The sequence below is a fragment of the Bufo gargarizans genome, chromosome 4, assembly GCF_014858855.1.
Source record: "Bufo gargarizans isolate SCDJY-AF-19 chromosome 4, ASM1485885v1, whole genome shotgun sequence".
Taxonomy (NCBI): Eukaryota; Metazoa; Chordata; class Amphibia; order Anura; family Bufonidae; genus Bufo; species Bufo gargarizans.
Genome location: NC_058083.1, coordinates 211,005,880 through 211,024,554, shown reverse-complemented (window position 1 = coordinate 211,024,554; position 18,675 = coordinate 211,005,880). Strand labels below are relative to the sequence as shown.

The window sequence follows — 18,675 nt, the reverse complement described above, 5'->3', positions numbered from 1 at the left end:
GAAAGACGAGACAGAGGGGATATGATATAAACTTTTAAATACATAAAGGGAATCAACAAGGTAAAAGAGGAAAGAATATTTAAAAGAAGAAAAACTGCTACAAGAGGGCATAGTTTTAAATTAGAGGGGCAGAGGTTTAAAAGTAATATCAGGAAATATTACTTTACTGAGAGAGTAGTGGATGCATGGAATATCCTTCCTGCAGAAGTGGTAGCTGCAAATACAGTGAAGGAGTTTAAGCATGCATGGGATAGGCATAAGGCCATCCTTCATATAAGATAGGGCCAGGGGCTATCCATAGTATTTAGTATATTGGGCAGACTAGATGGGCCAAATGGTTCTTATCTGCCGACACATTCTATGTTTCTATGTTTCTATGGGATGGCACAGGTGCTACCGATGCCAAGGATTGCGGACCCTACTTCCATCAGGATTTCCACCACCACCTACATTAGTGGCTGCAACCCCCCCTTCTCCTTCACCTCGTCCTCCACTTCCACCTCTGAATTCTCATCTTGCTGCGTCAGTTAGCCATCAGTTTATTTACTGGAAGCAGTGTAGAACTGCAGTGAGGAAGCGGCAACAGGCCATGCTGAAACTAATATGTTTAGATGACAAACAGCACACCACCACAGAGCTGTGGCAGGGTATAAGAGACCAGACTGAGCTGTGGCTCTCGTCACTCAACTTAGCACTAGCCATGGTTGTTTCTGATAATGGCCGTAACTTGGTGGCAGCTTTGGAGCGCTGAAAGCTCACATACACACCATGCCTATCCCACGTGTTCAACTTTGTGGTTCAGTGGTTTCTCGAAACCTACCCCAATTTGACTGAGCTGCTGGTGAAGGTGCGCTGTGTGTATGCCCATTTCCGAAAGTCATCTACAGCTGCCACCGGTCTGTCAATGCTGCAGCAGCGCTTGCAATTGCCAGCCCATCAACTGTTGTGCGGCTTAAGCACACGCTGGAACTCCACGTTCCACCTAGTTGGCCAGGATTTGTGAGCAGTAGGGGGCAGTAGTGGAATACCAGCTGCAACATGGTCGTCGCCTTTCCAGTCAGCTTCCGCTCTTCACAAGAAACCAGTGGGCATGGATGTCTGACCTGAGGTGAGGTTTTACGCAACTTTGAGGAATCAACACAGATAGTGAGCGGCAATGTCACTATTATCAGTGTAACCATCCCACTTCTGTGTCTACTCAAACGCTTGGTGCTCACAATGAAGGAGGACGCTTTGCATGTGGAAGAGGTGGAAATGGGGGAAGACAGTAGTCAGGGTGATAGCCAGACCACCCTCCATTTGTCTTCTCAGTGCGAATTGGATGATGATGAAGATGAGGAGGAGCAGGAGACTATTACCTCTGCTACAGAGGGTAGTACCCACAGCAGGTTTATTCCATCTGTTCAGCGTGGATGGGCCGAAGAGGAGGAAGAGGATGAGGAGCTTCAGAGTCATCCTCCCAATGAGGACAGCAAAGTATTGTCTCTTGGGACTCTGGCACACATGGCTGACTTTATGTGTTATGCTGCCTCTCCCTTGACCCTCATGTTATACGCATTTTGGCCAACACCGATTACTGGTTGTTCACCCTACTCGACCCCAGCTACAAAGAGAACTTCTCATCTCTCATTACTGTGGTGGAGAGGACGAGCAAAATGGTGCAATACCAGAAGGTCTTTGTGGAACAATTGCTCCAAAAATTTCCAGCTGACAACTCTAGCAGCAGAGTACGTGGTTGCTTGGCCAACCGAGAAGGGGAGACAAGGGGAACAGACAGCAGTTACAACAGAGGTGAGGCAACACTCTCCAAGGCCTGGGACAGTTTCATGATACCCCGCCAGCACCCTCAACCTGATGTGCGGCCTAGTGTCAAAAGGAGAGAAATGTTTTGGAAGATGGTGAAGGAGTACGTAGCAGACCGTTTCAGCCTCCTCAATGATCCATCTGTGCGTTACAACAACTATTGTGTGTCCAAGCTAGACACATGGCACAAACTGCCACTCTACGCCTTGGAGGTGCTGGCCTGCCCTGTCGCCAGCATTTTGTCAGAGCGGGTATTTATTGCTGCTGGGGGCATAATAACTGATAAGTGCATCCGCAGGTCAACTCAAAATGCTGACAGGTTGACTCTTAGCAAAATGAACAAGGCCTGGATTGCCCCTGACTTCTCTACCCCACCAGAGAAAAGCTGCTGGACATAAAGGCACCTTAAATGTGGCTTTTATGGTGTATTGAATACAGTGTATTCTCATGCACCCCTTCCACCAAAAAAAAAGGGTATATGGTTCAATCTTCCTTTTCTCGTCCTTGTCCTCCTCCATCATATCAACATGCTTATTAGGTTGCCCTCGCTACTAATGTGTTAGAGGGTCAGCTCAGCAGCAGACCCTCACCACAAATGTTTTAGAGGGTCACCAGCAGGCCCTTGACCATTATGTTTTAGATGATTAGCTCAGCAGCAGACCCTCACCTCTAATTTTTTAGATGGTCAGATCAGCATCAGATCCTCACCCCAAATTTTTTAGATGGTCAGCTTACCAGCAGACCCTCACCCCTAATTTTTTTTAAATGGTCAGATCAGCATCAGACCCTCACCCCTAATTTTTTAGATGGTCAGATCAGCATCTGACCCTCACCCCTAATTTTTTTAGATGGTCAGCTCAGCAGCAGACCTTCACCCCTAATTTTCTAAATGGTTATATCAGCATCAGACCCTCATCCCTAATTTTTTAGATGGTCAGCTCAGCAGCAGATCCTCACCCCTAATTTTTTAGATGGTCAGCTTACCAGCAGCTTACCCCTAATTTTTTAGATGGTCAGCTGAACAGATGGAATAAACCTGCTGTGGGTACTACCCTCTGTAGCAGAGGTAATAGTCTCCTGCTCCTCCTCATCTTCATCATCATCCAATTCGCACTGAGAAGACAAATGGAGGGTGGTCTGGCTATCACCCTGACTACTGTCTTCCCCCATTTCCACCTCTTCCACATGCAAAGCGTCCTCCTTCATTGTGAGCACCAAGCGTTTGAGTAGACACAGAAGTGGGATGGTTACACTGATAATACCAGCAGACCCTCACCCCTATTTTTTTGAAATGGTCAGATCAGCATGAGACCCTCACCCCTAATTGTTTAGATGATCAGATCAGCATCAGACCCGCACCCCTATTTTTTTTAGATGGTCAGCTCAGCATCAGACCCTAACCCCTAATGTTTTAGATGGTTGGCCCTGCTTCAGAGCCTCACCCATAATTTAGTATATGGTCAGCTCAGCAGCAGACCCCCACCCCACATTTTTTAGATGGTCAGATCAGCAGCAGGCCCTCACCCCTAATGTTTTAGACGGTCACCAGCAGGCCCTTGCTCCAAATGTTTTAGATGGTCACCCGCAGGCCCTTGCTCCTAATGTTTTTGAGTGTTACCAGCAGGCCATCAATCATAATTTTTTAGGGTGTGTATGATTCCCTTCTTTATGTGTAATAAAGGGTGTATTGGAGTGCCAGTTCATTGTCATTTTTGGCAGCCCTTTCACTTAGTGCATAGGCTTTTTGAGTTTGAGTCCCACTACCTGAACAATTGTACCACAATGTGAATGAGGCCCTCCTTAATGTGATATACAGGTTGTATCAGGGTGCCTCTTTCTTGTAATTTTTAGCAGCACTTGCACTTGATATACAAGTAGATATACAGGAAAGAATGTTTACTAAAATTAATTACTCTAAAATTGATTTTATCTTCGGTTTGGTGAGTATTATTGTCAGTCTGTAAAAGTGGTGTATTACTCAGACAACATCGTTCCCAGCAGCGACCTGGGAGTTTAAAATTCATCCAGACATCCTCCCCATGCTGTTCCCGAATCATCTCAGTGGTGTTTCCATCAATTTCCTATGAACCAGACACCCTCCCCTCTTCAGAGCAGGGGGTGCCTGGTTAAATGCTCGGGGTCTCCCATTGATTTCCATTGTGGTTGCGTGCTCTGCAGAGCACCTGAGCATCCCAAAGTGTTCTACCCGAGCACTTTGGTGCTCGATCAACACTAATTAAATCACTCTGTCCCCAATGGGACTCACAATGTAAGGTCCCTATCAGTATGTCTTTGGTGTGGCAGGAAACCAGAGCACCCGGAGGAAACCCATGCAACCAAAGGGAGAACATACAAACACCATGCAGATGTTGTCTTTGGTTGGATTCAAACCCACGGTTCCCAGCGCTCCAATGCAACAGTGCTAACCAGTTAAGGGAAATCCCCCTGAGAAACACAGAAGGAAGCATCATTCTTTATATTACAAATATTATATCTAATATATTAAGCTGAGTGTATGTATGTATGTCCGCTAAAGGACCGTCACATTTACACGCATTTGGCACACAGGCACATCAGGTGTCTGGGAAGGTTCTAGACCAGGTCTCAGCTGTCTAGCATGTACCGTTCCTGAGATCTTCTCAAAAAATGCATTAACTAATAGAAATCTGGTTACATGACCAGTTTTTCATAACAACCCAGCCATTTTTCTTCACTGCTGTAAGTCAGCTTTAAAGGAAATCTGTCACCAAGATAATCGCTATTGAAGTAAAGTCATAGCCTAATAGCACTTACTACCTTATTTTCAGATGTGCCTTTGTTCCAGCAATAGATGTTTTTATCCTCTAAATATCCAGTTTATTTGGTATGCAAATGAGCCAGTAAGGTGCCCAGAGGGGCGTCAGTCTTGCAGGAAGGATCCCAGGCACGCCTCCTGCCACAATGTGTCCACCCACCCCTCCTACATCACATTCAAGCCATAATGGCTCATGCACACGACCGTTGTGAAGCCGTTTCTTGGACTGCAATTTGTGGTCCCCAATGCATGAGCAACATCCGTGCGGAAGTTGGGATGGATCCATCTGCACCGTAAAAAAAAAAAAAAAAAAGAACATGTTCTATTTTTTGCGGTGCCATGCCCCCTTCCACTCTGCAGCCGACCGGAATTGAAAAAATGTATGTAAAAATCAACTTCTGTTAGCTGCAGGGGTGGGAGGGAGGGAGACTTTGTCCCTGCAGCTCTTGCTCAGACAGCACCGGACAGAGGACAGGAAATCTGAAATCCGGACTGTCCGCCCTAAACCTGGACCTCTGGCCACCCTAGGGGCAGGCTGCTATGGAGGTGACAAGGGGACGGTCCGCTATGGAGGTAAGTGTTAAGGAGCAGATTGCTGTAGAGGCCACTGTTAAGGGGTGGGGTGTTGTGGAGATCACTGTTAAGGAGACAGGGTACTGTGGAAGTCACTATTAAAGGTGCGTTTTACTGTGGAGGTCACTGTTAAAGGGTCGGGCGTTGTGGAGGTCTCTGTTAAGGGGACAGGCAATGGTGTAGGTCACAGTTAAGAGGGCGGTCCACTATTGAGGTCAGTGTTAAGGGGCGGGGTGCTGTGAATGTCACTGTTAAGGGGGCGGGGTGTTGTGGAGGTCACATTTTAAGGGAACGGAGCTCTGTGGAGGTCACTGTTAAGGGGGCACATTATTGTGTAAATCACTGTTAAGGAGACGGGGTACTGTGGAGGTCACTAATAAAGGGGCGGCCGCTGTGGAGGTCACTGTTGAAGGGGAGAATGCTGTGGGTGTTACAGTTAAGGGGGCAGGCCGCTGTGGAGGTCAATGTTAAAAGGGTGGGCACTGTGGAGATCACTATTAAGAGAGGAGGGGACTGTGGAGGCCACTATTAAAGGGGCAGTGGGGTACTGTGAGGTCACTGCTAAGGCAGCGGGGTACAGTGGAGGTCACAGTTTAGGAAGCAGGGTACTGTGGCAGTCACTGTTAAAGGGGCAGTCGCTGTTGAGGTCTCTGTTAAGGGGGCCAGGAAAGGTGGTGGTCACAGTTAAGGGGAATGTAACTTATGGTCAGTATTAAGGGGTGGGTGCTGTAGAGGTCACTGTTAAGGGGGCGGGTCCATGTGGAGGTCACTGTAAAAGGGCTGGGGTGCTGTGGAACTCACTGTTAACGGGACAGGCTGCTGTGAAGGTCAAAGTTAATGGAACGTCCATAGCAGCCCACCCCATTTTAAGGAGACACGGCACTGTGGGGGGGGGGGGGGTCAATGTTAAGGGGCGGGGTACTGTAGATGTCACTGTTATAGTGGATACTGTCAATATCTTTTAACAACACACACAAGCATTAAATTAAATAGATGAAATATACCCAAGCAAAGCCGGGTTCTTTGGCTAGTAATAATATATATTATAAAGTTTCTTATATTCACATGTACTATTTATTTATGTAAACTTGTTATAACTGGAGATACACTTTAAGCATTTATTTCTATAGCGAGCTTCCTGTGTCTCTTATGTTCCCTTAATTTAAAGTGTACTTTATTAAAACGTATTGTAAATGCTATAAAGTATTTTAAAATATTTATTTCTTATATACAGATATAACAGGGGTAACACACACACTCCTAACTCAAATTTCTTAACTTATCACATTATCTTGAAACAAAAGCCATTTAAAAGTAATTGCTTAATGCATTTAGTTGTATTTAGTTTGGATAACATGTCTCATAAAGCATGTGTGTTAACCCTGCTACAACCGTACATAACTGTTCAACATTTTCCCAGCTGGATAGGCTATTGAAGTGCAAGTACCTACTGCACTTTAGAATCTAAACTCCCATACAGCGATGTGTACGGGAGTTCAGACTCCCTTTCGACCACACTGACACTGAACAGGTCACAGCATCGCTGCTCCTGCTTATATTAGCACTACAAATCATTTTTTAAATTAGTCTTTATTGAAAATATTGAGCCATTCAGTCACAAAAGGTTAACTGTTTTTCTAGCTGTGTGAATCGTACTTTTTACTTTCAATTTGTGCCAGTCATCTAATAAACCTTATCTCTAAATTATTGAAAGGTCATAAACGCTTATTTAAGCCACGTTCTTATCAGTGAGATGAAAATTTGGCTATGAGTGTTTATAAGGACAGAGATCAGAGATAATGAGCCTTTCAGGTGTGCTGCCTGATGGAACACAGTAAAAATTGTGATCTTGCTACTAGATAAACTCAAGGCTGAACAGAGATAGTGGTTCACATTTTTTTAAGACCAATTGAAAAATTCCCCAGAAGGACGAATATGATATACTGTATATATAAAACGATATACTGAATATGCTATTTATTCATAAATGAATCCCTGTTTTTCAGGAATCCATGAAATGTATTGTAAGCACAGCCTCTGATAGTACTTGTAGATTAAATGCAACTTCAGGGAAATATCAATATGCGGTGAGCGGCAAATCATATGAAATTATCAAGAAATATTTCCCTGACATGATACCTGATGTAAGTAATAATTTCATTTTCAAACGGTAGCGACAATGTATTGGAATTAAATAGGAAATCAATAGAACTGTTAAATATACAGGGTGGGCCATTTATATGGATACACCTTAATAAAATGGGAATGGTTGGTGATATTAACTTCCTGTTTGTGGCACATTTGTATATGTGAGGGCGGAAACTTTTCAAGATGGGTGCTGACCATGGCGGCCATTTTGAAGTCGGCCGTTTTGAATCCAACTTTAGTTTTTTCAATAGGAAGAGGGTCATGTGACACATCAAACTTATTGGGAATTTCACAAGAAAAACAATGAAACTACGGATACTGGAAGCCTGTGCTAGCATTTCTCCTGCGGTGTTGCTATCAGTGTGTGAAGAGTGGGAGAAGATGGTTGCATTGACAATCCAACACAATGGGCAGCACATTGAACACATTTTATAAGTGGTCCAAAACTTGTAAATAACTCATAAAAGAATAAAGTTACGTTAAAACCAAGCACGCCATTCTTTTTCTTGTGAAATTCCCAATAAGTTTGATGTGTCACATGACCGTCTTCCTATTGAAAAAAACAAAAGTTGGATTCAAAATGGCCGACTTCAAAATGCCCACCATGGTCACCACCCATCTTGAAAAGTTTCCCCCCTCACATATACTAATGTGCCACAAACAGGAAGTTAATATCACCGACCATTCCCATTTTATTAAGGTGTATCCATATAAATGGCTCACCCTGTACATTTATCACTTCAAACCATATCACTGAGAAAACTTAAAGGTTTGGCCAATTTCTGGCTACTTTTGACCAATGCGTATGTAAGATGCACATTTTGACCCTGACTCTACATATTTCAATATATAATATATAATTCAATATTTTAAAAAATGATTTTGCTAAATTAGAGCTTGTGTTGCAGATTCTTCTTAATGGGACTATCTTTGGCAGAATGACGCCACAACAAAAAACTGGCATTATAAAGGACTTGCAAAATACTGGGTGAGTTAAATATAAATATATATAAATGTTTTTCTTTCCTTGAACCTAAAGTAACTAAAATCTGATTTTGTTCATGGATTAGATGATTAGACAATGATCTGGTTCAATATTAGCTATACTAGGAATTGCCTAGCCTAGCCAGCCTAGTAACATTGGCCCAAAACAAATATGCCAGATGACTGCCAACATCTCAAAACTGTCCTAAATCCTGCCATTCAAATGTTTTTTTTCCCCTAGTTCTCAAATATTAAACCTACTGGTAAAATGTATTGTTATTTTAGTACACCTATATTTGGGTTGGTAAGAAAAGAACACTAGTATGTGTGTTTTAAATGTTATTTTTTTCTATTTTATTTTAGCTATTACGTTGGCATGTGTGGAGATGGAGCAAATGATTGTGGGGTAAGTCATTTTAGTATGTAGTTCCTATGTGAATAACCATATTGTCCCCTTCTCCTCTTAGGGAATAATAAATATATTTGTTTAGTGTTGGTGAGATCTGGGTGCTTTTGTGTAACAGTAGAGACATGCAGAGAAACAGTATGGATTAATAGCTTTAGCATATGGTTCCCAAACATGATTTTGTGTATGAAGTTAATATATGCATCCATTCTGATCATTTGAGGCAAAAAAAATAAAAAATGTCACATACCTTATGAAAATTGTCACATACATCACATTCTTTTTAGTTAAAAATAAGTTCATATTTGCATTGTGAATTAGCCATGATGTCTACAGTGAGGCAAAAGTTTATGTTATAAGAAGTGTTTATAATTACCAATCATCAGTGTGATTTGTATATTTCAGAATAGAGATCAGAACAGTAAGAGAAAAATGCTTCATTCTCTTATCAGACTCCTCTCCTGCCTCCCCCTTCACTACCTCTCAATTCACTGCTAAAACTTGTCTTCGGTGACAGTCTGCCTACTCACTGAAGGATCAGATTACATAGAGGTCTATAGAGTTAGGATTGATATCTGCTAGATTTATATCTAAACTGGTCAGATTGCCATGCAATGGCCTTCATTACTGCTGCTGTTTCACACGTCAGTGTTTTTGTCAGTAATTTCCATCAGTGATTGTGAACCAAAATCAGGATTGGAGCCTCCACGGACATGAGGTAGAAGGGAAATATCTGCACTTGTTCTATGTTTAGAGCTGCACATGGCATTGGCTCAGAATCACTGATGGTAATCACTGATCAAAACACTGATGTGTGAATTAGGCATTAGACAGCAGAATCTCCTATTTTTCAATGCATAGTCTATGGGCAGACATGATTTCATCTGCCCCCACTAGCAAAAAAAATAATAATTCAAAATTAAAATACAGACAGATTGCAGAGGGGAAAATGGCAAAAATATGCCATATACAAGTCATATATTGATTAAAAATAGTGCTATTCCTCATATGCACCCACACACCGACAATTAGAGTTAAAAAGAAATCTATCGCCAGCAACCTTCTATCAAACTGTTTACAGAGATACATACACTGTGTTTTGTTGTTTTTATTTTGTTCATCTGATGCTTCGTTCACTAATTATTATACTTTTTAATAATATGCACTGAGGGTGCCACTCTTGCTCTTGTTTTGCCAAAGCTCGACTCCTTTATGTGGCAAGCACTCTCTCACTTCTTTGCCAATGTTTGGCCCTGTCATTAAAAGCATCCAGGGAGGGGCTGGCCACAGAATTGAATGGAAATTGGGTGCAACAAGAGCAATGGTGACACCCTCATTAGGCCAAAGCCTAATTTGCATATTAAGAAAACTCATCTTGGGAACGGAGGCTCAGATCAACAAAAAAGAACAGAATTTTAATAAGGTGAACTACAGCTATGTGTCTATGTAAGGCTACTTTCACACTTGCAGCAGGACGGATCCGGCAGGCTGGTCTCCCTGTCGGATCCGTCCTTCTGCAGTTTTGCCATATAGCCGGATCGCCGCTCCGTCCCCATTGACTATAATGGGGACGGGGGCTGAGCTCCGGCGCAGCACGGCAGTGCGCGGCAAAAGCCGCCGGACTAAAAAGTCGGACATGCAGGACTTTTTAGTCCGGCGGCTTTCGCCGTGCACCGCCGTGCTGCGCCGGAGCTCAGCCCCCGTCCCCATTATAGTCAATGGGGACGGAGCGGCGGTCCGGCGGAAGGACGGATCCGACAGGGAGACCAGCCTGCCGGATCCGTCCTGCCGCAAGTGTGAAAGTAGCCTAAACAGTTTGTTAGGGAGGTCACTGGTGACAGATGCCCTTTAAGCACAGTTTACATTATCTGACTTTTCTACTGATATTCCACATGTCCACTGTGAAAGTTTTGTAAAAAAATAAATAAAAATTTAATAGTTTGATATATTGCAACATTCTTGCATTTTATCAGCAGTACAACTGTCTTTATACAAAATTTGTTTTTCCTATTTCTAGGCCCTCAAAGCTGCTCATGCAGGAATATCTTTATCAAACTTGGAAGCATCAATGGCTTCACCCTTTACATCCAACATCCCAAACATTCAATGTGTGCCCAAACTACTAAAGTAAGTTACTGTCACTCTACACACTAGATATAAAAAGTATCACTAATGGACTGCCTAATTAAGGAAAGGTAAGACGTACATTAAAGGAGTTCTCCGGAATTAAGAAAATTAAAATACTTAAATGTTAATTTATGATAAATATATTCCAAAATACCTTTCATTAGTTATCATGGCTCGTTTTGTCTGGGGAGAAATAAAATGGCTGCTTGTTTTGTCTTAGGAGAAATAAAATGGCTGCTGTCCTATTAGTACACACAAAACCTGTCCTAATAACACAGCAGCAAAGTTACTTCACAACAATGGGCTAAAGAGCTGCCTCATCCTCCCCTCTGCTCTAATTGTCAGTATATAGCTGATAAGATCTTCAGCTTAATCTCTGTAAGAATGGAGTTCATGAGGAGACATGAAGTACATGGAGGAGGTGGGGTGAATGATCAGCAGCTCTTATATGCCATCTCCATTACCACAGTCTGTCCTGTCTGTCTCTCTATACTTCATGTCTCGTCATGAACTCCATTCCTACAGAGATTCAGCTGAAGATCCTATCACCTGTATTCAGGATCATAACCCCTGACAGGTAGAGCAGAGAGGAGGAAGGGGAAGCTTTTTAGCTCAGTGATGTGAGTTAACTTGTCCTGCTGTGTGATTAGGACAGATTTTGTGTGTACTAATAGGACGGTAGCCATTTTGTTTCCCCTGATGATTGCTCCCTAGACAATATGAGCCATTATAAATAAAAGGTATTTGGGAATATATTTATTATAAAGTAATATTTAAGTATGTTCATTTTCTTAATTCCCGGGGAACCCCTTTCAAGAGGACCCGTCACCAAAAAATGCAATGGTATCTGATAGCACCATGTTGTAGAGCAGGAGAAGAAGAGCAGTTTGATATATACTGTGCTTCCCATAATTATTCATACCCCTGGCAAAATGACATAGGTGTCTCCCAAAAGATAATAAGACGATGTACAAGAGGCATTGTGGGAAAAAAAACATTTCTCAGCTTTTATTTACATTTGAGCAAAAAATACAAGATGTTCTGCTGTACTGTGGAAAATCTCAGAGGACGTGGTTGGAAGCCAAAAGTGACACCTGTGCTGGCCAGGAGGATAGTTAGAGAGGTGAAAAAGAATCCAAGGATCACCACCAAGGCCATCCTGGTGAATCTGGGCTCTGCTGGTGGCAATGTCTCAAGCCAGACAATCCAACGGACACTGCACAATGCAGACCAAGGAGGATGCCACTTCTCCAGTAAGGCACACAAAAGTTTGCTTGGCCTATGCAACAGCTAATCTGGACAAAGAAGGAGACTTCTGTGTTATGGTCAGATGAAACAAAAATGTAATTGTTTGGTCACAATGATGTTTCCTTCATTTGGCGTAAAAAAGGAGAAGCCTTCAACCCAAAGAACACCATCCCCACTGTCAAACATGGTGGTGGGAACCTAATGCTTTGATTGGTGTTTTTCCACCAAAGGACCAGGGAACCTAATTACAGTAAACGGCACCATGAAAAAAAGAGCAATACATGAGGATTCTCAACGACAACATTAGGCACCAGTGGACATTTCAGCATGACAATGACCCAAAACACACAGAAAAAGTGGTGAAGAAATGGTTAGCAAAGAACAACATTAACGTTTTGGAGTGGCCCAGCCAGAGTCTAGACTTGAATCCAATTGAGAATCTGTGGAGGGAGCTAAAGATCAGGGTGATGGCAAGAAGACCCTCCAACCTGAAAGATTTGGAGCTCATTGCTAAAGATGAATGGGCAAAAATACCTGTGGAGACATTCAAAAAGCTGGTCTGCAATTATAAGAAGCGTTTGATTGCTGTAATAGCCAATAAAGGCTTTTCTATTGATTATTGAGAAGGGTATGAATATTTTTTTTCCCACAATAATACTTCTTGTACGTTGTCTTATTATCTTTTGGGAGACATCTATGTCATTCCCCGTAAAAAAAAATTACCTGCTGGCTGAATAAAAGTAACTTTAAGTCAACATTTGCCAGGGGTATGAATAATTATGGGCAGCACTGTGTGTGTAATATAATATATATCTATATATATATATATATATATATATATATATATATATATATATATATAAAATCCAAGAAACAGACAGCACATCCAGTAGAAAAAAAAAGGTGGTTTATTCACCCATGTGGTACAGTGAGGCAACGTTTCGGCTCAAACACAGAGCCTTTCTCAAGCCTTTCTTTTGCTTGAGAAAGGCTCTGTGTTTGAGCCGAAACGTTGTCTCACTGTACCACATGGGTGAATAAACCACCGATTTTTTCTACTGGATGTGCAGTACATGTGCTTTTTCTACCTTCTGTGAACAGCATCAGAAGGGAGGAGTTATCAGTGATTGATAACATTGTATGTATAAATGTGCAGACAGAGATAGCTGTCAGTCACTGATAACTCCTCATCCCTGTACCGATAGCACTTCACAGGGCTGCAGATGTAAATTAAAAAAATTACAAAAAAGTTATGCTGAATATTTTCCCACAAATATATTAATGAATTATGAATGGAGTGGATGGATTACAAAAGTGATAAGCTAATTTTAAGAGATTGGAAAGGGGAGGGAAAGAACCTCGACACCTAGACATTTAATGGAAGATAGTATATAGGAATATTTAAAAAGTGTCTATTTATTTAATTCAACATATTCAATTTCATGTAATACATAGAATATATTACACTACTGACCCTTTAAAGATTGGGCCTATTTTACATTTTCCTCTCCACTTTCCAAAAGCCATAACGTTTTTCTTTTTCAGTTCACATACCCATATGAGGGCTTATTTTTTACAGGACAAGATACATTTTTAATGGCATAATTTTATTTACCATGTCTTCTATTCCAAAAAGGGAAAAAAATAATAATCTTTGTGGGGTAAAATTGAAAAAAAAAAAAAAAACACAAATCTGCCAAGGTTTCTGGGGTTTTGACATCACACCGTTTACTGTGTACTAAAATGGACATGACATCCTTATTCTGCAACTGAATATGGTTATGGAAATACAAAACTTGTATAGTTTTTTATTTTGTTTTATTACTTAAAAAAAAAAAATGAAAAAAAAAAATAATAATTTACATCGCAATTTTTTGACAATCATAATTTTTTGAGGTATGTAAGACTTTTTGATCACTGTTATGATTATTGTTATTCACTTTTTTGTGGGCACAAGGTAAAAAAAATGGCAAATCATGCGTTTATCTTTTTTTTTATTATGGTGTCCACTGCAAAGGATTTTTTTTTTATATTTCAGTAGTTCAGACATTTTCAGACGCACAAATACCTGATATAAGTTCCAAAAGTATAAGTGAAAAAAAAATGTAAATTTTTTATTGTTTTTGTATGTAAAATTGGAAAAGGCGGGTGATTCAAACTTTGAATATTTTGGAGTTTTTTTCATAAAATATATAAATAAATCACTTTCCTTAGTGGGGCTAGAACCTGGGATCTTTTGATCCCTTTTCCTATTTACCCTAATAAAGTTCCATTAGGGTGAATAGGATTTTGATGTGCACTATGCTGAGCTGTGCCTCAAGAAAAGAAAATGCTGGCTGTTAATACAGATAAAAAACATGTTTGTGCAGCCTGGGAGTTGTCTATTGTTAGATAATGTTGGGGGACCTTTCCACCAGGTTAGGGCCTTCATGTCCCTTAATGGTCCTTTTGTACTTGGTATAAGGTTATAACTGAATGGGTCTTAAATGTAAGGATTGCAAGATGGTGCATTTTGATGAATTCTCTAAGTTGATGGGAATTATATTGCTGTGTCTCTGTTCACCACCCTGACTACCTTGTCTACAAGACTGGATCTAGAAAGAAATTTAGAAGAAAAAAAAAAAAAGACCTTTATCCAGTGCCTCCTCTATTCTTTAGTACAATTAACCACTTCACATCTGGGCCATTTGCCCCCTTCCTGACCAGGCCTAATTTAGCAAAGCTGACATATATCACTTATGTGGTAATAACTTTGGAACGCTTTTACTTATCCAAGTCATTCAGAGATTTTTTTTCTCGTGACACATTGTACTTCATGATGGTCATAAATTTGAGTCAATATATTTCACCTTTATTTATGAAAAAATCCCAAATTTCCCAAAAAGTTAGAAAAATTAGCAATTTTCTCAATTTAAATTTCTCTGCTTTTAAAACAGAAAGTGATATCTCCTAAAATATATATTACTTAACATTCCCCATATGTCTACTTTATGTTGGTATCATTTGGAAATGTAATTTTATTTTTTGGGGATGTTAGAAGGCTTTAGAAGCAATTCTTAAAATTTTTAAGAAAATTGCCAAAACCCACTTTTTAAAGACTAGTTCAGGCCTGAAGTCACTTTGTAGGGACTACATAGTGGATACCCCCATAAATGACCCCATTGTAGAAACTACACCCATTTAGTTAATTAAAACCGATTTTACAAACTTTGTTAACCCTTTAGGCGTTCCACAAGAATTAAAGGAAAATGGAGATCAAATTTTAAAATTCACTCTGGCAGATTTTCCTTTTTAATCCAATTTTTTCTTTGATGGTTAACAGCCAAACAAAACTCAATATTTATTAGCCAGATTCTGCGGTTTACAGAAACACAACCACGCATGTGGTCATAAACTTCTGTATGGGCACACGGCAGGGCGCAGAAGAAAAGGAGCGCCACAAAAGGAGATGCCATGTTCCATTTGAAGCCCCCCTGATGCAGCCTTACAGTGGAAACTCCCAAGAAGTGACCCCATTTTGGAAACTAGGGGATAAGGTGCCAGTTTTATTGGTACTATTTTTGGGTACATATGACTTTTTGATCATTCATTATAACACTTTATGGGGCAAGGTGACCCAAAAATTGGTTGTTTTAGCACATTTTTTATTTATTTATTTTTACAGTGTTCATCTGAGGGGTTCGGTAATGTGACATTTTTATAGAACAAATTGTTACGGACGTGGAAATACCTAATATGTATACTTTTTCTTATTTATTTAAGTTTTACACACTAGCATTTTTAAAAACAAAAAAAATACATTTTAATTTGTCCATGTTCTGAGAGCTATAGTTTTTTTATTTATTTTTTAGCGATTTTCTTAAGTAGTGGCTCATTTTTTCCGGTATGAGGTGACAGTTTTATTGGTACTATTTTGTGGGACATACACCTTTTTGATCATTTGGTGTTGCACTTTTTGTTATGCAAGATGACAAAAATGGCTTTTTTTTTACTCTTTTTTTTTTTTTACGGTGTTCACCCGAGGGGTTAGGTATGTGATATTTTTATAGAGCTGGTTGTTACGGACTTGGCGATACCTAATATGTATACTTATTTTATTTATTTTACTTTAACACAATAATAACATTTTTAAAACCCCAAAAATTATGTTAGTGTCACCATGTTCTGAGAGCTATACTTTTTTTTTTACAGCTTTTCTTATGTAGGGGCTCATTTTTTGCTGGATGAGGTGACGGTTTTATTGGTACCATTTTGCTTTTTTGACACAGTTAGTCTTATTTTTTTATGATGTTTATCGGACTGGGTCGATCATGTGATATATTTATAGAGCCGACTGTCACGAACGCAGCAATACCAAATATGTCTATTTTATGTTATTTTTTCTATTTTTAACCTTTTTTATATTCTTTACATGGGGATTTATTTTATTTTTTTGATGTGAAACTTTTTTTTAACACTTAATTTTTATTTTTATTTTTTACATTTTTCATCCCCCATAAGGACATACAAGACCACTGGGGGAAAATACTTTTTTTTTTTTTCACTGTTGATTTCTCCTGTAACTGGGGCTGACATAGTAGACCCCCCAAAGAGGCTGTACAGCACAATACAGCCTCAGTGCAGGGCTGATCAAGGTCTCTGAAAGACCTCACAGCTCCTGCACTCTCCCGAACCCGGCGATCACATGACCGCCGGGCCGGAACACGAAGCGCATAGCGCTTCATGCACTGTATACACAGCGCTCGGTGAGCGACCACAGGGAGGTGGCTAAGGGTACTTTCACACTTGCGGCAGAGGATTCTGGCAGGCAGTTCCGTTGATCTGGCAATCCGGACGCAAACTTGTGACATAATCAATCCAGCATCTGAGAAAGGGGCTATTGCCCTGAAAGTCATTATTATTTGACTTATAAAGCACTGTTAGACCCCTTTTCACACGAGCGAGTTTTCCGCGCCGGTGCAATGCGTGACGTGAACGCCTTGCACCCGCACTGAATCCGGACCCATTCATTTCTATGGGGCTGTGCACATGAGCGGTGATTTTCACGCATCACTTGTGCGTTGCGTGAAAATCACAGCATGTTCTATATTCTGCGTTTTTCACGCAACACAGGCCCCATAGAAGTGAATGGTGCTCTGGGAAAATCGCAAGCATCTGCAAGCAAGTGCGGATGCGGTGCGATTTTCACGTATTGTTGCTAGGAGACGATTGGGATGGGGACCTGATCATTATTATTTTCCCTTATAACATGGTTATAAGGGAAAATAATAGCATTCCTAATACAGAATGCATAGTACAATAGGGCTGGAGGGGTTAAGAAAACTAATAATAATATAACTCACCTTAATCCACTTGATCGCACAGCCCAGCTTCTCTTCTATCTTCTTCTTTGCTGTGCACAGTTAAAGGACCTTTAATGATGTCACTGCGCTCATCACATGGTTCATCACATGATTCGTCACTATGGTAAAAAAGATCATGTGATGGACCATGTAATGAGCGCAGTGATGTCATCAAAGGTCCAATTCCTGTGTACAGCAAAGAAGAAGAAAGAAGAGAAGCCGGGCTGCGCGATCAAGTGGATTAAGGGGAGTTAAATTTAACCCCTCCAGCCCTATTGTACTAAGCATTCTGTATTAAGAATGCTATTATTTTCCCTTATAACCATGTTATAAGGGAAAATAATAAAATCTACACAACACCTGACCCAAACCCGAACTTCTGTGAAGAAGTCCGGGTTCGGGTCTGGGTACCAAACATGCTGATTTTTCTCATGCGCTCACGCATTACAATGTTTTGCACCCGCGCGGAAAAAACGCAAACATGGAACGCAATCGCAGTGTAAACTGACTTGTTTTAGTGTCAAAATTGCACCATTTTCCCTGAACGCAACCAGCCGCAATCTGCAATCTGAAAAGGGCCTTACTCTGTTATTCATTTAATTATTTATTGAATTTTATCCATTTTTTATAACAATAAAAAAACTATATTCCTAGGAATTGAGGAGGAAGTACTGGATAAAGGCTTTTTTTTTTTTTTTTTACATTTTGCCTACCTGTCCTTCCAACCTCTTGAGTATTACCTTCACCGTCCAGACGTGGACAGACAAGTCCAGCTGGAAAGCCTCCTATGTCATGCTAAACTAGCATATCCGTGAATATAGTTGTTTTGACTCCTCAACAGTGTTTAGCGAATCGAAGTTAATGAAGTGAAATTTGACAACCTTCTTTATTGAAGAAAAATCTCCAAATCTTGCACACAGGGATGTATCATGTCACCACATCATCATGCTGGCCGACGGGGTGACGCCATCAATGGTGACATCACTGTGCCCCTCCAGCGTGATGATGCAGTGATGTCATCATGTCAGTGCGTGAGAGCTTTGGTGGGTTTTCTTCAATAATTCACTTTGAAGGTTCTTGGCACCTAAAGGTAGTGACTCTATTATCCCTCTTGGCATTGTTCCAGCCTGGATGAGCTTAGCTGCATTATCAACAGTTTGACTATACTCTTCCTGCAAAGAGTTGTAAACAGCACTTTGTTTAGTAGATAGTAAAGCTGAAAGGGTATCATCCACTTTGAAAGCCCTTGG

At 40.7% G+C, this 18,675-nt stretch overlaps 1 protein-coding gene across 1 annotated transcript in view; it reads left to right on the top strand.

Annotated features, from left to right (window-relative positions):
• The window catches only part of LOC122936381 (probable cation-transporting ATPase 13A5), a 652,597-nt gene that overhangs the window by 474,398 nt on the left and 159,524 nt on the right, over positions 1-18,675 (top strand). The window contains exons 20-23 of the mRNA XM_044292565.1: positions 7,177-7,314; positions 8,227-8,306; positions 8,666-8,708; positions 10,726-10,835. Coding sequence (XP_044148500.1) covers positions 7,177-7,314; positions 8,227-8,306; positions 8,666-8,708; positions 10,726-10,835 — 371 coding nt within the window. The remainder of the gene's footprint in view (positions 1-7,176; positions 7,315-8,226; positions 8,307-8,665; positions 8,709-10,725; positions 10,836-18,675) is intronic.